Raw genomic sequence first — 23544 nt, 5'->3', positions numbered from 1 at the left:
TCGCCATAAATTTTCAATATAGGCCCATGTTTAGGTATAGCCCCTATATAACGGTACCTACGGTTGTCCGTTTTTCAGGATTTTAGCTACATTTATTGACCGAACTAGTTGTAATTTGCCGTTTGATATTCCGAGGGGTCACGAATTTTTTACATAGATCCAAATTTTGGTATTGCCCCAATATATCGGCACTTCCCGATTTCCGATATTTTTACGATTTTAACTACATATTTTGACCAAACCAACTTACACTTAAGGGTACCAGTGATCACAATACTTTTCCACCAAATATTGTCAACGTAGGTCTCTGTTTTGGTATAGCCCCCATGTAACAATACCTCCCGATTTTCGTAATTTTCAGGATTTTAAGTACATTTTTTTTACCAAACTATCTGTTATTTGACAATGAGGTTCCCAGTGGTTGCAAAACTTTTACACCAAAAATTGTCGATCGATGTTTTGGTATAGCCCCCATATAACGGTACCTCCCGATTTTCGGTACTTTTAGGACCATAGGCATTTGGTGTATCCGTGTCATAAAATATCTCCACCTAAAATTGCGGACAGGAAAGAAAACTTTGTTCCAGTTTAGTTCATAATATTTTATTGCGGAGCGTATAAAAAATTCGGCCCAGCCGAACTTAACGATTTATTACTGGTTTTTTTTTTTTTTTTTTTTTTTTTGTTTGGTTTGATTCTCTTTCTCACACACGTCCATATTATGATTGGCAATCAAATATCCTATATTTTGTTGCTGTTGTTATCGGAGGTGATGCAGAAACAAACTGCAATTTTAGAATGTTATTATAGTTGGCATTATCCTAAGATGTGGATATATGTGTGTGTCTGCAATTTGAACCTAGAAAGTGGAAAGTTCTAACAACCATTATCATAGATGTTCCTTGGTTTTCTCTATCCTCTTAACTCTTGTTACATTCTCGAAATGGGCTCTGGTGTAGCAGTGCTTAATATACAATTTATGTGGAAAACGACGTGTTTACATAAAAATACAACTAAACAATGGCATATATACACATACACCTAAACAAAAATATAGTAAATATACGAAATGCTTGTTTACAGCAATTGGACTCTTCTTCGATAAAGTTGAGTTGTGTATTGAAAGATGCATGCACAGAAGAAGTAGGAGCTTTTTGTAAGTTTATACAAAATGTGTGTACTTTCTATATTTGTATGCATGTATGTGTTTACGAATCAATACAAGTATTGATGTATTTGTTTGTTTATTGTGTAAAAAAGGTAAGAAGCAATGACTTTGGTTTCTTTATTTTTTATTGTTACAAAACGATTGTGTTTCCAGCAATAAGAAAAAACCCATGAAAATAATAGAGGAATGGAATGAAAGGGGGATCATCACTCACCCCCACCCTCTCTCTCTGGATCCATTTCGAAGAAAAATCACTTTGCGAAAAAATAACATTTGTCGACTGTGGTTTCGAAAAGTCTTACGAGTTATGGCTTTAGGTGGTGTTGGCAATTTTAGAAACTGTGTTTATGGGTGTGTCTGTGTATGTCTTTCGACTCTTGAGTGTCTGTGTAAATATTGGCTATTTATAAATGTTTATTTTCAACTTGAAAAAAATACTTGGAGCGAACCACCACCACAACACACAACAATAATGACTTTGATTTGAAGCTACTAAAACTTTTGCCATATATTGCCTCCTAAATTTATTCAATATACAGAAAAAAATATTTATGCTTGCCTCGAAGGGAATATAGAAAAGGATGCAGGACAGTAAAAAATAAATATAAAAGATAAATGATTGTGTTCCCTCTAAGTTTTATTTTAAACAATAAATTTTTTTGTTGACAGAATCAATTTAAAAGATTTTGTAAATAATACTCAAAGTTTTGAAAATATTGATGACAGTAATTTGAGCTGTGGCAAAAAAGTTGAGATGCTAAGAGGGCAAGAAGATGACATAACGAGTATACAGAATAGAGGTGGGCGCGTGTCGTGCCGTGAGTAGTGCGTGTTCGTACCTTCTCGAAAAACGCCGTGTTTGTGCGTGTCGTGCCGGAATACATTTTTGGCCGTGCGTGATCGTGTTTTTTTGTTCGACACGACGACTAAACACGATCTGCACTATGTGACACGATCGTGCTAAATTTTTGGTCCGCCTTTAGAAGTCGTGCAAGTGACCATACTAAAGATGAAAATCGAACAAGAATATAAAACCGACCAAAAAACGACTAGTCTGGTTATTATTACCGTTTTGTTTTGGAGAGGCCAGAGTATGAGTAAAAAAAAAGATGATGTTTGTTTGCAATTTGTTTTGTTCATGAGAGAAGCAAACACAAAAACTATCCAGAGGGTTAACGCAATATACTCTCTTTGCAAATCAGATGTTTATCTGACTGTATTATCTGTTATGGATGGTGTTATTGAAAAACATCCTCTTCCCGAATTGGGAAAACTGATTGACTGTCCAAAAAACCTTGTAAGATATTTTAAACATGCTTGAGAGCATATACCAAGTCCACAATGAGATTAAGAGTATTTTCCTACAAAAGAATGAGGTGGATCGTATATCTGACTTAAAGTTTGCTAGAACCTCTATTGGGTTTTCATAAAATATTCAAAGAGTGTTCCGAAAAATTAAGCTCGGAAAAGTACCTTACTACGCACATATTTGCCCTTTGGTCTAAAAAACTTTGATACCATTGACTCAATTCATGAAAGATTTGAAAGCTAAAACTAAACAATCATTTCTTAAACGATTTGTACCAACAATGGCACATCTTATAGGGACATTTTTATTTCCGCCGTCTAAGGAGACGAATTTTTTATTAGCTAATGTAAAAGCAATGGTTCTTGATATACAAACTGAGAACATAGAGTTTTCTAATGATGAACAGGAAATTACAATGCCGTATCTAGCCAGACTGATGTTTTAAACTTTTGAAAACAGTCTAATCTAAAATATTTAAAAGAATTAGCCAGGAAATTGTTGGCTATATCCGTCAGCTCAGCAACAACCGGGAGATTTTTCCACATATATTAACAACGAAAGGCGTACTAGACTTTTGAGTTCTAACTTGGATAAAATAATGTTTTTAAATAAGAATAGAAATTAAAAAGGATTAGAAAAAATAGAAGTACATATGGGGATTTCTGAGTGAAATCGGACAATTTTTCAATAAGAGGTTTTTTGTTTTCTTTATTTTTTGATGTGGTGATGCTCATCATCAACAAAACATTTCAGTATATCTTCTGATTTTTTTTGACCAACGGCCCCAGGGATTTCGCGCCTTAAAGGGTCGAATTCTATGAAAACTATATGCAAAGAAATACTCATAACTTCTTTAATATTGGTCTAATTTGAAAAAAATCTTTTTTAGTATGTTTTGTTGTTTTATCACCTATTTAATAAAAAATGGAAAACAATTTGGCACAGTTGACTTGGATGCAATTTTCGCGATTTAATATTTAAAATCAATTTTTAACAAACTACGATCAATTACAAAAAATTTAAGTCCTACTTGGTGGTGGGATTCGAATAATAACTATTTTATTTTATTTTTTTTTTTTTTTTGAAATTTGCTAATTACTTTCTTCCTATATACTACTGCGAAAAATATCTTATTGTACCAAAAACATATTTATTTTGCGATTTTAAGAATGGTTTAGAAATTGATGTACCAGCATTAGTGGGTATTACTGAATGAAATTTTTTTTTTTGCCCGCGATACGTTTAAACATTACGTATTTCATATTCAAATCATATTTCTTATCTAAATAATAATCTTCTGGCATGAAAGCCATATAATGATTGAATAAATATTCAGCGTTGTAAAAAACAAATTGCATTTGAAAGAGGAAAAGTTAGATGATAGCGAAGCCGTCCCACATCCTATATGTCTGAGGAGCCTTTACCAAAGGCGAAACAGGCCATGTCATGGGTTCGAATCGTCGGCCGTCCTTTTTCACTTGCATTATTTATCATCAAGCTCGAATTCGACGAGAAATTAATCAAAAAATTAATACTAAAAATAATCTTCGCATAAAAAAGGCAAAATTTTCGGAAATCATTCGAATCCCACTACCAAATAGGACATAAAATTTTTGTAATTGATCGTAGATTTATAAAAATGTCAAGAAAATCGAAGGGGTCATTGTTATTTGTCATTTTAAATATTAAATCGCGAAAAATTAATCCAATTACACTGTGCCAAATTGTTTTCTATTTTTTATTAAATACAACAAAACATACAAGAAAGATTTTTTCAAATTGGACCAATATTAAAGAAGTTATGAGTATTTCTTTGCATATAGTTTTCATAGAATTCGACTTTTTCAAGGCGCGAGTTCTAACGAGTTCTGGAGCCGTTGGTCGAAATAATCAGAAAATATACTGAAATATTTTGTTGATGAGCAGCATCAACACAGCAAATAATAAAAGAAATCAAAAACCTCATATTGAAAAAGTGTCCGATTTCACTCAGAAAACCCCATATGAATATTTTTTGAACAAAAAATGTACACCTATATCGATTTCTCTTTTTGAATGTGCATAAAAATGTTGGTCCGTGTTCGTGCATGTTCGTGCCTAATTTTTTAGGCACGCGCCCATCTCTAATACAGAAGAACCTAACTGAACTAGAACATATGATGGCGTATACATGTTTATAGCAATCATACGCACAATGTTCTAAATTTAAGCGGAGGAAACATCGGGTCCAGGAACCTTCACAGGCTACAAAGAAGAGAAAGTGGTTGAACCAACTGATAAACCAAACTGTGAAACGGTCACGCATTTTGGCTGTGGGTGTTTGATAAAATATTTCTAAAAAATCCACGCTTTTTGGCTGTTACTTACTTAGCTGGCCCATTACAGAACATTTGTTCCATAGACCGAAATAAGAAAAGATCTCCTGCGATCTCTGCGTGCACCGCCATGTGGCATGTATTCATACGCCTTTTTAGCGGGTTCATCATTGCTCATTCTTATGATATGGCCTAGCCAACGATACGTTTAACTATATTCATGTCTTTGTATAGCTGATATAGCTCTTGGTTCATACGACGTCGATATTCACCGTCAACGCAAATCGGTCCGTAGATCTTTCGAAGTATTTTCCTCTCAAACACACCAAGCACTGCCTTATCTGCTTGCGCAAGTACCCATGCTTCGGAGTCATACATTAGCACGGGTAGTATCAGCGTTTTGTATAGTGTTATTTTTGTTTGACGAGATGTGGCTTTGTTTTTAAATTGCTTATTTAAACCAATACAATTCTTCTTCTTATTTCACAACTGAAGTTTTTTGTTGTGTTTATGGCAGTGCCGAGGTAGACGAAGTCTTTAACTGCCTCAAAATTATAGGTACCAACTTCCACAGTTGGTCCGAGCTCTATGGACGCTTTGCGCGTCGACACCATCAATTTGGTATTTTCGCCGTTTACCGCCAGACCCATTTTCGCAGATTCTGCTTTGACCTTCCTAAAGGTATCTGTTACTTCCTTTACTGATCGTCCCATGATGTCTATGTCATCAGCATAAGCAAGTAACATGTGGCTATTGGTGAATTGTGCCATTTCTTTTGACATTTGCATATCGTATTACCTTTTCCAGCAAATGTTGAATAGGTCACACGAAAGGCTGTGGAGGTGCCTGTACCAAAGCCATCAGTTTGATGCTTCACTCTTTGGTAGAATTTTCGGACTTCATTCTGGCTCCTGTACATCTCGATTTTATCACGCTCCCGCTTTTCCATCTCTCTCTCTTTTTTCTGCGGAAAAGACGTTTCTCCTCTCTCCTTTTATCCCTGTATCTCTCTCGTGCTCTACGCGTTGCTACGGATTGTAAAGTAGCCCTATATGCCGCATTTTTCTCTTCGGTGGCAGCACGACACTCCTGATCATACCATGGATTCCTTGGTGGAGGTCTCTGGTATCCAAGTATGGATTTTGCGGCTGTTTGCATGGAGTGGGCAATATATTGCCATTGTATTGTTATGTTATCAGGACAAGGAGTGCTCTCATTAAGCAATTGGGCTAGTTGAGTGGATTATGCTGTGGCTATCTGTTGTGTTTGCAGCCTATCGATGTCCAACTTCCGCGTTGCGTCTGTTCCTTTGCTGCAACAAGGTAGTGGTCCGAATCAATGTTTGCGCCTCGGAACGATCGTACATCCAACACGATCGATGAATGTCTTCCATCTATCACAACATGATCAATTTGATTTCTTGTTTTCTGATCTGGAGACAGCCAGGTGCCCTTATGAATATCGAGATGATTAAATCTGGTGCTGCTAACTACCATGTTTTTTGAGCTGCAAAGTCTATCAGCCTCATACCAATGTCAGATGTTTCACTGTGGATACTGAAATTCCCGAATGTTGGGACAAAGATATTCTCCTTTCCAATTTTGGCATTAACGGGCAGGGCAACGGTCATATGTTTCTTCTAAGCGCTCGTGAAATATATCTTTGGTCTATTCGTCCTTTTCTTCAGTGGGAGCATGAGCGCAAATAAAGCTGATGATGAAAAATTTAGCTTTTATTCGAATTGCCGCAAGTCTTTCATTCACTGGGGTGAAGCTGGATACCAGATGTTTTAGTCTCAGACTAACTACAAATCCGCAACCAAACTCATGCTTTACGTCATGGCAGCTATAATACAGTGCGTCACCTTTAGGTGTTGTTGTGACGCCTTTCCCTTGTTTGTTGTGACGCCTTTCCCTTGTACTTTTCTAGTACGCCTGCCAATGTGAAGACTGTACCTTCTCTATAAAGAGTGCGAACATTCCAGGTGCAGATTTGCAGATCATGGTCCTTAAAACGTTTGCGGGGTTCGTCAACTTTAGAGGGGTTCGTTTTTTCTTTCTTTCGTTTTTTCATAGTAGGTTTGTTTTTTTATAGGGGAGGGTTACTAACCCGACGCCCAAACCCAAGTTTTTTAACGTTCTTATGAATGAACGCGCGGCATATGTTAGCTCACTACCTTTAACGGGTGTTAAAGGCAGTTCCCCAGGTAAAACCACGCGGAGGTCTCTGTCCACTTGAGATGAAAGGGGGGTGAAAAATGTTCTTTAAACAATCCCACACATTTTGGCTATTGGTGGTTGATAAAATATTCTTTAAAAAATCCACGCTTTTTGACTGCTGGTGGTTGATAAAATATTCTTTTAAAAAATCCACGCTTTTTGACTGCTGGTGGTTGATAAAATATTCTTTAAAAATCCACGCTTTTTGAATGCTGGTGGTTGATAAAATAGTCTTTAAAAAATCCACGTTTTTTGGCTGTTGGTCCTTGATAAAATATTCTTTTAAAAATCCACGCTTTTTGGCTGTTGGTGGTTGATAAAATATTCTTTACAAAATTCACGCTTGTGTGTCTTTCATCAAAATTTAAAAAATCGCAATAATAGCTCTGATAGTTCTACAAATCAGTATCACTCTCACACTGTCCTCAATAAATATGCATGCACTTCATATATTCCTTTCGTTTGCAAACTTCCTTACGTATCTTCGGGCAGGATATTTATGAAGTGCATTAACATTTGCCATTACAAATGATTGGATTCTCATTCAAACATTTATGCAATTTATTTTCTGCTTCTACTTCTTCGTCTCCTCTGTTTTGTCACTATCCTGCCAAGGAGAAAAGCCATCTGGAAAGGCCACAAAGGATGATGGTACGTACGGTTCCGTTTGCACTCTTGATGTTTTTCCCTTACTGACGTTCTTTTTACAAACATTATAACTAACATCCTGTTTGATGTTCGTGTGTACATGAACAAATGATGAAATGATTTTCAAATCCGTTTCTTTCCGTTTCGTTTTTTTGTTCGATTGCATTTTGATGTTGTTTTTGTTTTGTAGATAAAATGAAAAATGATATGTCGAAGTAAAATGCATTGTTAATAATAGCTGGGGTTATATGGTCTTGTAGTAATGTTCAGACTCTATTGGGTCTTGTGATGTTATTTACTTTGTCTGGGGTCCGGAGGAACTAATAGATATGTTGTTGTGAAACTCTTTGGGGAAAAGGGTGTTAAGGACTTGATTGGATATTGAATAAACACGTATATAATTTAAATGATTGGCTTGAAGAGTGTTCCAAGCGAGGGAAAGATTTTAAGCTTCCTTTGATTTGTGTATGGAGACTTCTTGTTTTTGTTTCATCACCCCAAAAATATCCGATAGAATTTTTCTTTAACTGTTTCGAATGCATTCATTGTGTACTGCAATTTTCATACGTCATTTGCTGTATGTGGCTGTGGTGTTGATTCAGCTCTGACTTAGAACCGAAACATTTCAACCATAACAAACACACAGACACACAATAAATTCATCAATTTACCATTCCAATTTGAGGCAATCAATAATGGTTTTTCAATTTGAAATACAAATACTCACAAGCAGACAGACATATTTAAATCTACATCAAACACACACACAATAACACTTGTGTGTATGTCGATGTGATCCATCGTACAAATGGACACTTTCAGAAAAATTTAATTGCAAGTTTTCAAAATTAATTAACAATTGGTTATGTCAATATTTCTTCTTAGAATCCAACAACAGCAACAGTTGGAATTAGAGACCCAAACTACCAGGATACGAACGACAAAAGAAGTCCATTGTGAAAATGTTATGTGACAATGTGACATAATTACTTCGTTTTATAATTAGGTCACGATTATGCAAAGTCAGGGATGCACATAAACATGATGAAGGAAAATTTAAATTCATAATATTATGTTGAGACAACAGACTGAAAAGAATTGATTTTTAAGTGATATTTTTTGAAGCACCACCAAAGTAACAAGCGTGGCTTTTTAACAATATTATATAAAGCACCAACCAACCAACAAGCATGGATTTTTAAACAATATTTTGCTAAGCATCAACAGGCCAACAAGCGTGGATTTTTAAACAATATTTTATCAACCATCAAACGACCAGCAAGCGTGGATTTTTAAACAATATTTTATCAACCATTAAACGACCAGCAAGCGTGGATTTTAAAAAAAATATATGTTATCAAGGGGCAAATGGCCAACAATCGTGGATTTTTAAACAATATTTTATCAAGCTTCAACCGACCAAAAAACCGGGGATTTAACACTCCACCGCACGATAATACTCCCACACGAATTCTATCATCATTTGACAGCACTAAACCATTTATTGATATACGCTTTTCAAAATAAGTTTCCCTCCAGGCATTGAGTATTAGGCCAGCTAAAGTTTTAGCTTTAATAACCTCTAACTATTGATAACTGGCCAGACTTTATGTTTTCATATCAAACCAGTCCAAGCAACTTGTCAGGTACCATGGGTATGTATGCTGATCGTGGTTGGTTTTCTCGTTAGAACAAAGCCAAACTGCCAATGAATTACCATAAATATGCCATTCATCGCATTAGCATAAACCGGTATATATGTATGCTCACGATGCATACATAAGTACGTGTGTGTGTTTGGAAGAATTTATGCATAAATGAAAATGCTGTTATGTGAAAATGCCTGAAATCTAAACACTGATATATTGGGATGGATATTATGAAAGAAGGAATACTCTCAAGAAAAGCTAATATTACTGGAAAATATTCTTTAAAAATGTACGCATGTTGGTCATTTGGTGCTTCATAAAAGATTGTTTAAACATCCACGCTTGTTGATCGGGTTAGTGTTTCATAAAATATTTTTAATAAATCCACGCTTGTTGGTCAATTGGTGCCTCATAAAATGTTGCTAATAAATCCACGCCTGTTGATCGGGTTGGTGCTTGATAAAATATTGATTAAAAATCCACGCTTGTTGGTCGGTAGGTGTTTCAAAAAATCCACACATTTTGGTGCTTGTTGGTCGGTTGGTGCTTCATAAAATATTGTTTAAAAATCCACGCTTGTTGGTCGGTTGGTGCTTCATAAAATATTGTTTAAAAATCCACGCTTGTTGGTCGGTTGGTGCTTCATAAAATATTGTTTAAAAATCCACGCTTGTTGGTCGGTTGGTGCTTCATAAAATATTGTTTAAAAATCCACGCTTGTTGGTCGGTTGGTGCTTCATAAAATATTGTTTAAAAATCCACGCTTGTTGGTCATAAAATATTGTTTAAAAATCCACGCATGTTGGTCATAAAATATTGTTTAAAAATCCACGCTTGTTGGTCATAAAATATTGTTTAAAAATCCACGCTTGTTGGTCATAAAATATTGTTTAAAAATCCACGCTTGTTGGTCATAAAATATTGTTTAAAAATCCACGCTTGTTGGTCATAAAATATTGTTTAAAAATCCACGCTTGTTGGTCATAAAATATTGTTTAAAAATCCACGCTTGTTGGTCATAAAATATTGTTTAAAAATCCACGCTTGTTGGTCATAAAATATTGTTTAAAAATCCACGCTTGTTGGTCATAAAATATTGTTTAAAAATCCACGCTTGTTGGTCATAAAATATTGTTTAAAAATCCACGCTTGTTGGTCATAAAATATTGTTTAAAAATCCACGCTTGTTGGTCATAAAATATTGTTTAAAAATCCACGCTTGTTGGTCATAAAATATTGTTTAAAAATCCACGCTTGTTGGTCATAAAATATTGTTTAAAAATCCACGCTTGTTGGTCATAAAATATTGTTTAAAAATCCACGCTTGTTGGTCATAAAATATTGTTTAAAAATCCACGCTTGTTGGTCATAAAATATTGTTTAAAAATCCACGCTTGTTGGTCATAAAATATTGTTTAAAAATCCACGCTTGTTGGTCATAAAATATTGTTTAAAAATCCACGCTTGTTGGTCATAAAATATTGTTTAAAAATCCACGCTTGTTGGTCATAAAATATTGTTTAAAAATCCACGCTTGTTGGTCATAAAATATTGTTTAAAAATCCACGCTTGTTGGTCATAAAATATTGTTTAAAAATCCACGCTTGTTGGTCATAAAATATTGTTTAAAAATCCACGCTTGTTGGTCATAAAATATTGTTTAAAAATCCACGCTTGTTGGTCATAAAATATTGTTTAAAAATCCACGCTTGTTGGTCATAAAATATTGTTTAAAAATCCACGCTTGTTGGTCATAAAATATTGTTTAAAAATCCACGCTTGTTGGTCATAAAATATTGTTTAAAAATCCACGCTTGTTGGTCATAAAATATTGTTTAAAAATCCACGCTTGTTGGTCATAAAATATTGTTTAAAAATCCACGCTTGTTGGTCATAAAATATTGTTTAAAAATCCACGCTTGTTGGTCATAAAATATTGTTTAAAAATCCACGCTTGTTGGTCATAAAATATTGTTTAAAAATCCACGCTTGTTGGTCATAAAATATTGTTTAAAAATCCACGCTTGTTGGTCATAAAATATTGTTTAAAAATCCACGCTTGTTGGTCATAAAATATTGTTTAAAAATCCACGCTTGTTGGTCATAAAATATTGTTTAAAAATCCACGCTTGTTGGTCATAAAATATTGTTTAAAAATCCACGCTTGTTGGTCATAAAATATTGTTTAAAAATCCACGCTTGTTGGTCATAAAATATTGTTTAAAAATCCACGCTTGTTGGTCATAAAATATTGTTTAAAAATCCACGTTTGTTGGTCATAAAATATTGTTTAAAAATCCACGCTTGTTGGTCATAAAATATTGTTTAAAAATCCACGCTTGTTGGTCATAAAATATTGTTTAAAAATCCACGCTTGTTGGTCATAAAATATTGTTTAAAAATCCACGCTTGTTGGTCATAAAATATTGTTTAAAAATCCACGCTTGTTGGTCATAAAATATTGTTTAAAAATCCACGCTTGTTGGTCATAAAATATTGTTTAAAAATCCACGCTTGTTGGTCATAAAATATTGTTTAAAAATCCACGCTTGTTGGTCATAAAATATTGTTTAAAAATCCACGCTTGTTGGTCATAAAATATTGTTTAAAAATCCACGCTTGTTGGTCATAAAATATTGTTTAAAAATCCACGCTTGTTGGTCATAAAATATTGTTTAAAAATCCACGCTTGTTGGTCATAAAATATTGTTTAAAAATCCACGCTTGTTGGTCATAAAATATTGTTTAAAAATCCACGCTTGTTGGTCATAAAATATTGTTTAAAAATCCACGCTTGTTGGTCATAAAATATTGTTTAAAAATCCACGCTTGTTGGTCATAAAATATTGTTTAAAAATCCACGCTTGTTGGTCATAAAATATTGTTTAAAAATCCACGCTTGTTGGTCATAAAATATTGTTTAAAAATCCACGCTTGTTGGTCATAAAATATTGTTTAAAAATCCACGCTTGTTGGTCATAAAATATTGTTTAAAAATCCACGCTTGTTGGTCATAAAATATTGTTTAAAAATCCACGCTTGTTGGTCATAAAATATTGTTTAAAAATCCACGCTTGTTGGTCATAAAATATTGTTTAAAAATCCACGCTTGTTGGTCATAAAATATTGTTTAAAAATCCACGCTTGTTGGTCATAAAATATTGTTTAAAAATCCACGCTTGTTGGTCATAAAATATTGTTTAAAAATCCACTCTTGTTGGTCATAAAATATTGTTTAAAAAATCCACGCTTGTTGGTCATAAAATATTGTTTAAAAATCCACGCTTGTTGGTCATAAAATATTGTTTAAAAATCCACGCTTGTTGGTCATAAAATATTGTTTAAAAATCCACGCTTGTTGGTCATAAAATATTGTTTAAAAATCCACGCTTGTTGGTCATAAAATATTGTTTAAAAATCCACGCTTGTTGGTCATAAAATATTGTTTAAAAATCCACGCTTGTTGGTCATAAAATATTGTTTAAAAATCCACGCTTGTTGGTCATAAAATATTGTTTAAAAATCCACGCTTGTTGGTCATAAAATATTGTTTAAAAATCCACGCTTGTTGGTCATAAAATATTGTTTAAAAATCCACGCTTGTTGGTCATAAAATATTGTTTAAAAATCCACGCTTGTTGGTCATAAAATATTGTTTAAAAATCCACGCTTGTTGGTCATAAAATATTGTTTAAAAATCCACGCTTGTTGGTCATAAAATATTGTTTAAAAATCCACGCTTGTTGGTCATAAAATATTGTTTAAAAATCCACGCTTGTTGGTCATAAAATATTGTTTAAAAATCCACGCTTGTTGGTCATAAAATATTGTTTAAAAATCCACGCTTGTTGGTCATAAAATATTGTTTAAAAATCCACGCTTGTTGGTCATAAAATATTGTTTAAAAATCCACGCTTGTTGGTCATAAAATATTGTTTAAAAATCCACGCTTGTTGGTCATAAAATATTGTTTAAAAATCCACGCTTGTTGGTCATAAAATATTGTTTAAAAATCCACGCTTGTTGGTCATAAAATATTGTTTAAAAATCCACGCTTGTTGGTCATAAAATATTGTTTAAAAATCCTCGCTTGTTGGTCATAAAATATTGTTTAAAAATCCACGCTTGTTGGTCATAAAATATTGTTTAAAAATCCACGCTTGTTGGTCATAAAATATTGTTTAAAAATCCACGCTTGTTGGTCATAAAATATTGTTTAAAAATCCACGCTTGTTGGTCATAAAATATTGTTTAAAAATCCACGCTTGTTGGTCATAAAATATTGTTTAAAAATCCACGCTTGTTGGTCATAAAATATTGTTTAAAAATCCACGCTTGTTGGTCATAAAATATTGTTTAAAAATCCACGCTTGTTGGTCATAAAATATTGTTTAAAATCCACGCTTGTTGGTCATAAAATATTGTTTAAAAATCCACGCTTGTTGGTCATAAAACATTGTTTAAAAATCCACGCTTGTTGGTCATAAAATATTGTTTAAAAATCCACGCTTGCTGCTTTTGAAAATGTTGTTTAAAAGTCAGCTTGTTGGTTTGGAAATATTGTTTAAAAATCCACGCTTGTTGGTCGGCTGTTGCTTCTGATAATATTGTTTAAAAATCCACGCTTGTTGGTCGGCTGTTGCTTCTGATAATATTGTTTTAAAAATCCACGCTTGTTGGTCGGCTGTTGCTTCTGATAATATTGTTTAAAATCCACGCTTGTTGATCGGTTGTTGCTTCTGATAATATTGTTTAAAATCAACGCTTGTTGGTCGGATGGTGCTTGATAAAATATTGTTTAAATATCGACGCTTGTTGGTCGTTTGGCGCTTCATAAAATATTGTTTAAAAATCCACGCTAGTTGGTCGTTTGGCGCTTCATAAACTATTGTTTAAAAATCCACGCTAGTTGGTCGTTTGGCGCTTCATAAACTATTGTTTAAATATCCACGCTTGTTGGTCGGTTGGTGCTTGATAAAATATTGTTTAAAAATCCACGGTTTTGGTGTGATAGTCCTTGAAAAAATACTGTTTAAAAATCCACGCTTGTTGGTTGGTTGTTGCTTCTGAAAATATTGTTTAAAAATCCACGGTTGTTGGTTGGTTGTTGCTTCTGAAAATATTGATAAAAAATCAACGCTTGTTGGTCGGTTGTTGCTTCTAAAAATATTGTTTAAAAAATCCACGCTTGTTGGTCGGTTGTTGCTTCTGAAAATATTGTTTAAAAATCCACGCTTGTTGGTCGGTTGTTGCTTCTGAAAATATTGTTTAAAAATCCACGCTTGTTGGTCGGTTGTTGCTTCTGAAAATATTATTTAAAAATCCACGCTTGTTGGTCGGTTGTTGCTTCTGAAAGTATTGTTTAAAAATCCACGCTTGTTGGTCGGTTGTTGCTTCTGAAAATATTGTTTAAAAATCCACCCTTATTGGTCAGTTGTTGCTTCTAAAAATATTGTTTTTATAAATCCACGATTGTTAGTCGGTTGTTGCTTCTGAAAATATTGTTTAAAAATCCACGCTTGTTTTGTCGGTTGGTGCTTGATAAAATATTGTTCAAAAATCCACGCTAGTTGGTCGGTTGGTGCCTTATCAAATATTGTTTTAAAATCAAACGCTTTTTGGTCGCTTGGTGCTTCATAAAATACGCTTCTTGGTATGCTGATATTTTTTAGATAAATAAAATCCTCAGACACCCTAATATCCCCAGTCTACCCATTTATGTTATGCTGTATATTAACCTTGCATCTGTTTTTGAATTCAATGCATTTTTAAGTAAAATTTTCAATAACATGACTTTGCAAAAAAATTTGGGGTGGAGGTTATATGGCTATAGTCCACAACACATATTCCCAGCATGCATGTAGACGGGCTAATACGCCCATAGAATCCTCTTATACAATCATAAACATTCGTTCTACAATGGGTGACACAGTGAGTGAGTGAATGTGTGTATGCGTCTGTGCATGTTTGCTACTTGGTTAGTTTGTGTTTTGAAAAAGTTTACATTAGCTGGGAATTACCATAATCCATTACCAGAATGAGCTGGCAAAGTAACACTTGATGAACAAAATGGCAACATCCATGACAATAGAAATCTGCAAGAACAAGAAACATTACCGACCCGACAGAACAAAACAGAAACAAGAATTGCAACAGCAACATTGTTGTTGTTATCAGTGGAAACAAAAGAGAAACGCCAAAACAAACCAACTGTTAAATATCCTAAAAGGATCAGCATCAGAAAGGGTAATGGGAGGGTAATGGGAGGGTAATGGTTACTTAGCAATAGTAGTTCAAAATTTTTGTTATTGTTAGCGGTGAAGCTGCAAGCCTGCATGTAGCTGCTATTGCATCAAATGGGAAGGCGGACACTAAACAACATCAACATCAGCAGGAGCAACGGCAACAGCAAGGACATCAAGCTTAATGTCACTGTGTGAAGGAAGAAAAATCCTGCTGGCTTTCTTTGTTCATCTTGCGTATGATTTGGATTTCCCCATTTTTTTCGTTTTCTTCAGTGCCATCATAACAGCTGGGGCATCACAGACACATGGATACCCACAATCCTACAGAGCTACATAAAAGGAAAATATTATATTTTCTAGACTTTGGACTTCTCACATGAAGCTAGTGCGAGTGTGTATATTCCTACATTGTTGTTAGCACCACATAGCCTCCATCAAAACCTAACGTTAGAAACGGAGAAATCTTGGATTGAAATGAAGCCAACAACATCAACACCAACAATAGCAGTTACAGCTGCATCATCACCAGGACAACAACAAAGTGTATTAACTCTCGGAATAAAGCCATTGCCATGAAGCCATTCATCTGGCCAGTTGGACACCAGACTTTATGTTACCCCCAAAAGACTTACAATGTCTTTGGTTGAAGACTTTTCCATGCATGTTATAAATGATGCGGATTTCTTTTTCCGGTTTAGCCTTTTCACATGGTCCTCCATTCTTTTCCTCATCCATATTTGTGTAGCATATATGGTGTGTTATTGAAGAACAGCACTGGAACAGAACTTAGATTACTACGAAAATGTCCTCAACATTGTGTGTAAGTGTTTGTGTTTTACTGATTGGACATCACTGAACATGCATTCGAACATGTCAGAGAACATGGGCGTAATGGTTATGTCAGTTTGTAGGACAATAAGAGTTTTAAAGGCATACCGATTTTACTTGGAGTTTTTTTAAAGTTCCGGGATGATAAAACGAATATTATTAAATGTCTTCAAAAGGTCTTCTATAAATAAAAAAATACCAAACTGACCTCCAAAAATATTCTTTAAAAATCCACGCTTCAAATCTGTTTCTTATAATTATACCCTCAGCATTTATGCCAACGAAATAATGGTTTAGGCCCCAAGTGTGTTTGGACGAAATCCTTTTCAGACAATTTGGAAGTTGATTTAACAATGTCCGTTCGTCTGTCTGTCTGGCTGGTGCGCTCGATAACTCTCGAACGGATGAGCCGATTTGATCCAAAATTTGGCTCTCGTAATATTTTGTCCAAACTTAGTTTAAGTTCGAAGATGGGCCATATCGAAAACTCCCTCGGGTACCTCCCCCCCAAAATTTAAATTCTTTTCGCAAAAATTATGTTCATGATAGCTCTTGAAGGAACTAACCGATTTGGTCCATACTTTGCACATCGTAATATTGCTACCAGACGTAGATAAAGTTCGAATATGGACCATATCGGTTTACTCATTCGGGTATCTCGCACACAAAATTTCGGAAAAGCGCAATTTAACATCTCCTCTCGAATCCTTTTGATTTTTTTTTGTGAGAATTTTTGCAGGGGCAAGTCGATACTTCCTGAGGAAATAGCCTGTTTCCGCTATGGCACTATGTGTTGTACATGGAGCGCGTGGTAACTTTCGAACGGGATAAACCGGTTAGATCCAAAATTTGGTAAATTGTAATATTTTGCCCAAACTTAAATCAAGTTCTAAGGTGGGTATTATCGGTACACTCCCTTGGGTACCTCTCCCACGAAAGTTCAAAACATTTCTCTCAAATGGTGGGCACGATAACTCTCGAAGGCAGTAACCGATTTGGTCCATACTTTGGACATCGTAATATATCTACAAGATATAGATCTGGTTAGAATATGGACTATATATGTCAACTCCTTCGGATACCTCCCACACTAAAATTCGGGAAAAGTGCAATTTAAGACCTCCTCTCGAATCGTTTTGATTTTGCTTGCAACAGGTCGCACTCAAGGCCCCTATTACGATGGTACAAGTGTTTTTCTGTGGTAACTCCATACTTCTTGAGAAAATGACCCAAAAACAGTAAAAAACCGCTACGGCCAGCATGTGTAGTGGCTGGTGCGCACTTCAGCTCCCGAACCGAATACTGAGTTGATCCAAACTTTGCATATCGTAATAGTTCTGCGAATATTAGATGAAATTCGAAGATGGTGCTTATAGGTCCACTCCTTTCGGTACCTCTCCAAAAAAGTTCTAAAATAACAACCAATTTGGTAAGTCCATGTATACTGACATAATGGTCATATCGAGAGGAATGACTCCCAAAACAAGGCACACTTCCAAAATGGACTATGTCGGTCCATTCCTTTAGGTATCTCCCCCGCAGAACTTTTTTGATTTTATCCTATTCTATATCTTTGTCAGCAAGTTCCTCACGCTTCGCATTTGTGGCTTATAAAATATTCTTTAAAAAATCCACGCTTTGGATCTGTGGCTTATAAAATATTCTTTAAAAAATCCACGCTTTGGATCTGTGGCTTATAAAATATTCTTTAAAAAATCCACGCTTTGGATCTGTGGCTTATAAAATATTCTTTAAAAAATCCACGCTTTGAATCTGTGGCTTATAAAATATTCTTTAAAAAATCCACGCTTTGAATCTGTGGCTTATAAAATATTCTTTAAAAAATCCACGCTTTGAATCTGTGGCTTATAAAATATTCTTTAAAAAATCCACGCTTTGAATCTGTGGCTTATAAAATATTCTTTAAAAAATCCACGCTTTGAAACTGTGGCTTATAAAATATTCTTTAAAAAATCCACGCTTTGAATCTGTGGCTTATAAAATATTCTTTAAAAAATCCACGCTTTGAATCTGTGGCTTATAAAATATTCTTTAAAAAATCCACGCTTTGAATCTGTGGCTTATAAAATATTCTTTAAAAAATCCACGATTTGAATCTGTGGCTTATAAAATATTCTTTAAAAAATCCACGCTTTGAATCTGTGGCTTATAAAATATTCTTTAAAAAATTCACGCTTTGAATCTGTGGCTTATAAAATATTCTTTAAAAAATCCACGCTTTGAATCTGTGGCTTATAAAACATTCTTTAAAAAATCCACGCTTTGAATCTGTGGCTTATAAAATATTCTTTAAAAAATCCACGCTTTGAATCTGTGGCTTATAAAATATTCTTTAAAAAATCCACGCTTTGAATCTGTGGCTTATAAAATATTCTTTAAAAAATCCACGCTTTGAATCTGTGGCTTATAAAATATTCTTTAAAAAATCCACGCTTTGAATCTGTGGCTTATAAAATATTCTTTAAAAAATCCACGCTTTGAATCTGTGGCTTATAAAATATTCTTTAAAAAATCCACGCTTTGAATCTGTGGCTTATAAAATATTCTTTAAAAAATCCACGCTTTGAATCTGTGGCTTATAAAATATTCTTTAAAAAATCCACGCTTTGAATCTGTGGCTTATAAAATATTCTTTAAAAAATCCACGCTTTGAATCTGTGGCTTATAAAATATTCTTTAAAAAATCCACGCTTTGAATCTGTGGCTTATAAAATATTCTTTAAAAAATCCACGCTTTGAATCTGTGGCTTATAAAATATTCTTTAAAAAATCCACGCTTTGAATCTGTGGCTTATAAAATATTCTTTAAAAAATCCACGCTTTGAATCTGTGGCTTATAAAATATTCTTTAAAAAATCCACGCTTTGAATCTGTGGCTTATAAAATATTCTTTAAAAAATCCACGCTTTGAATCTGTGGCTTATAAAATATTCTTTAAAAAATCCACGCTTTGAATCTGTGGCTTATAAAATATTCTTTAAAAAATCCACGCTTTGAATCTGTGGCTTATAAAATATTCTTTAAAAAATCCACGCTTTGAATCTGTGGCTTATAAAATATTCTTTAAAAAATCCACGCTTTGAATCTGTGGCTTATAAAATATTCTTTAAAAAATCCACGCTTTGAATCTGTGGCTTATAAAATATTCTTTAAAAAATCCACGCTTTGAATCTGTGGCTTATAAAATATTCTTTAAAAAATCCACGCTTTGAATCTGTGGCTTATAAAATATTCTTTAAAAAATCCACGCTTTGAATCTGTGGCTTATAAAATATTCTTTAAAAAATCCACGCTTTGAATCTGTGGCTTATAAAATATTCTTTAAAAAATCCACGCTTTGAATCTGTGGCTTATAAAATATTCTTTAAAAAATCCACGCTTTGAATCTGTGGCTTATAAAATATTCTTTAAAAAATCCACGCTTTGAATCTGTGGCTTATAAAATATTCTTTAAAAAATCCACGCTTTGAATCTGTGGCTTATAAAATATTCTTTAAAAAATCCACGCTTTGAATCTGTGGCTTATAAAATATTCTTTAAAAAATCCACGCTTTGAATCTGTGGCTTATAAAATATTCTTTAAAAAATCCACGCTTTGAATCTGTGGCTTATAAAATATTCTTTAAAAAATCCACGCTTTGAATCTGTGGCTTATAAAATATTCTTTAAAAAATCCACGCTTTGAATCTGTGGCTTATAAAATATTCTTTAAAAAATCCACGCTTTGAATCTGTGGCTTATAAAATATTCTTTAAAAAATCCACGCTTTGAATCTGTGGCTTATAAAATATTCTTTAAAAAATCCACGCTTTGAATCTGTGGCTTATAAAATATTCTTTAAAAAATCCACGCTTTGAATCTGTGGCTTATAAAATATTCTTTAAAAAATCCACGCTTTGAATCTGTGGCTTATAAAATATTCTTTAAAAAATCCACGCTTTGAATCTGTGGCTTATAAAATATTCTTTAAAAAATCCACGCTTTGAATCTGTGGCTTATAAAATATTCTTTAAAAAATCCACGCTTTGAATCTGTGGCTTATAAAATATTCTTTAAAAAAACCACGCTTTGAATCTGTGGCTTATAAAATATTCTTTAAAAAATCCACGCTTTGAATCTGTGGCTTATAAAATATTCTTTAAAAAATCCACGCTTTGAATCTGTGGCTTATAAAATATTCTTTAAAAAATCCACGCTTTGAATCTGTGGCTTATAAAATATTCTTTAAAAAATCCACGCTTTGAATCTGTGGCTTATAAAATATTCTTTAAAAAATCCACGCTTTGAATCTGTGGCTTATAAAATATTCTTTAAAAAATCCACGCTTTGAATCTGTGGCTTATAAAATATTCTTTAAAAAATCCACGCTTTGAATCTGTGGCTTATAAAATATTCTTTAAAAAATCCACGCTTTGAATCTGTGGCTTATAAAATATTCTTTAAAAAATCCACGCTTTGAATCTGTGGCTTATAAAATATTCTTTAAAAAATCCACGCTTTGAATCTGTGGCTTATAAAATATTCTTTAAAAAATCCACGCTTTGAATCTGTGGCTTATAAAATATTCTTTAAAAAATCCACGCTTTGAATCTGTGGCTTATAAAATATTCTTTAAAAAATCCACGCTTTGAATCTGTGGCTTATAAAATATTCTTTAAAAAATCCACGCTTTGAATCTGTGGCTTATAAAATATTCTTTAAAAAATCCACGCTTTGAATCTGTGGCTTATAAAATATTCTTTAAAAAATCCACGCTTTGAATCTGTGGCTTATAAAATATTCTTTAAAAAATCCACGCTTTGAATCTGTGGCTTATAAAATATTCTTTAAAAAATCCACGCTTTGAATCTGTGGCTTATAAAATATTCTTTAAAAAATCCACGCTTTGAATCTGTGGCTTATAAAATATTCTTTAAAAAATCCACGCTTTGAATCTGTGGCTTATAAAATATTCTTTAAAAAATCCACGCTTTGAATCTGTGGCTTATAAAATATTCTTTAAAAAAATCCACGCTTTGAATCTGTGGCTTATAAAATATTCTTTAAAAAATCCACGCTTTGAATCTGTGGCTTATAAAATATTCTTTAAAAAAACCACGCTTTGAATCTGTGGCTTATAAAATATTCTTTAAAAAATCCACGCTTTGAATCTGTGGCTTATAAAATATTCTTTAAAAAATCCACGCTTTGAATCTGTGGCTTATAAAATATTCTTTAAAAAATCCACGCTTTGAATCTGTGGCTTATAAAATATTCTTTAAAAAATCCACGCTTTGAATCTGTGGCTTATAAAATATTCTTTAAAAAATCCACGCTTTGAATCTGTGGCTTATAAAATATTCTTTAAAAAATCCACGCTTTGAATCTGTGGCTTATAAAATATTCTTTAAAAAATCCACGCTTTGAATCTGTGGCTTATAAAATATTCTTTAAAAAAATCCACGCTTTGAATCTGTGGCTTATAAAATATTCTTTAAAAAATCCACGCTTTGAATCTGTGGCTTATAAAATATTCTTTAAAAAATCCACGCTTTGAATCTGTGGCTTATAAAATATTCTTTAAAAAATCCACGCTTTGAATCTGTGGCTTATAAAATATTCTTTAAAAAATCCACGCTTTGAATCTGTGGCTTATAAAATATTCTTTAAAAAATCCACGCTTTGAATCTGTGGCTTATAAAATATTCTTTAAAAAATCCACGCTTTGAATCTGTGGCTTATAAAATATTCTTTAAAAAATCCACGCTTTGAATCTGTGGCTTATAAAATATTCTTTAAAAAATCCACGCTTTGAATCTGTGGCTTATAAAATATTCTTTAAAAAATCCACGCTTTGAATCTGTGGCTTATAAAATATTCTTTAAAAAATCCACGCTTTGAATCTGTGGCTTATAAAATATTCTTTAAAAAATCCACGCTTTGAATCTGTGGCTTATAAAATATTCTTTAAAAAATCCACGCTTTGAATCTGTGGCTTATAAAATATTCTTTAAAAAATCCACGCTTTGAATCTGTGGCTTATAAAATATTCTTTAAAAAATCCACGCTTTGAATCTGTGGCTTATAAAATATTCTTTAAAAAATCCACGCTTTGAATCTGTGGCTTATAAAATATTCTTTAAAAAATCCACGCTTTGAATCTGTGGCTTATAAAATATTCTTTAAAAAATCCACGCTTTGAATCTGTGGCTTATAAAATATTCTTTAAAAAATCCACGCTTTGAATCTGTGGCTTATAAAATATTCTTTAAAAAATCCACGCTTTGAATCTGTGGCTTATAAAATATTCTTTAAAAAATCCACGCTTTGAATCTGTGGCTTATAAAATATTCTTTAAAAAATCCACGCTTTGAATCTGTGGCTTATAAAATATTCTTTAAAAAATCCACGCTTTGAATCTGTGGCTTATAAAATATTCTTTAAAAAATCCACGCTTTGAATCTGTGGCTTATAAAATATTCTTTAAAAAATCCACGCTTTGAATCTGTGGCTTATAAAATATTCTTTAAAAAATCCACGCTTTGAATCTGTGGCTTATAAAATATTCTTTAAAAAATCCACGCTTTGAATCTGTGGCTTATAAAATATTCTTTAAAAAATCCACGCTTTGAATCTGTGGCTTATAAAATATTCTTTAAAAAATCCACGCTTTGAATCTGTGGCTTATAAAATATTCTTTAAAAAATCCACGCTTTGAATCTGTGGCTTATAAAATATTCTTTAAAAAATCCACGCTTTGAATCTGTGGCTTATAAAATATTCTTTAAAAAATCCACGCTTTGAATCTGTGGCTTATAAAATATTCTTTAAAAAATCCACGCTTTGAATCTGTGGCTTATAAAATATTCTTTAAAAAATCCACGCTTTGAATCTGTGGCTTATAAAATATTCTTTAAAAAATCCACGCTTTGAATCTGTGGCTTATAAAATATTCTTTAAAAAATCCACGCTTTGAATCTGTGGCTTATAAAATATTCTTTAAAAAATCCACGCTTTGAATCTGTGGCTTATAAAATATTCTTTAAAAAATCCACGCTTTGAATCTGTGGCTTATAAAATATTCTTTAAAAAATCCACGCTTTGAATCTGTGGCTTATAAAATATTCTTTAAAAAATCCACGCTTTGAATCTGTGGCTTATAA

General features: G+C 33.1%; 1 protein-coding gene across 1 annotated transcript in view; it reads right to left on the bottom strand.

The window, feature by feature from the left end:
* The window catches only part of LOC141390229 (uncharacterized), an 80021-nt gene extending 63733 nt beyond the window's left edge, over positions 1-16288 (bottom strand). The window contains exon 1 of the mRNA XM_073963068.1: positions 16186-16288. Within this exon, the coding sequence (XP_073819169.1) occupies positions 16186-16288 (103 nt within the window). The remainder of the gene's footprint in view (positions 1-16185) is intronic.
* Between the last annotated feature and the right edge of the window lie 7256 nt (positions 16289-23544).

This window comes from Musca autumnalis, unplaced genomic scaffold, assembly GCF_047663935.1.
Source record: "Musca autumnalis isolate F117 unplaced genomic scaffold, ASM4766393v1 scaffold_1, whole genome shotgun sequence".
Taxonomy (NCBI): domain Eukaryota; kingdom Metazoa; phylum Arthropoda; class Insecta; order Diptera; family Muscidae; genus Musca; species Musca autumnalis.
Note: the sequence above shows the minus strand (reverse complement) of the source record. Positions and strands in the feature narration are given on the sequence as shown.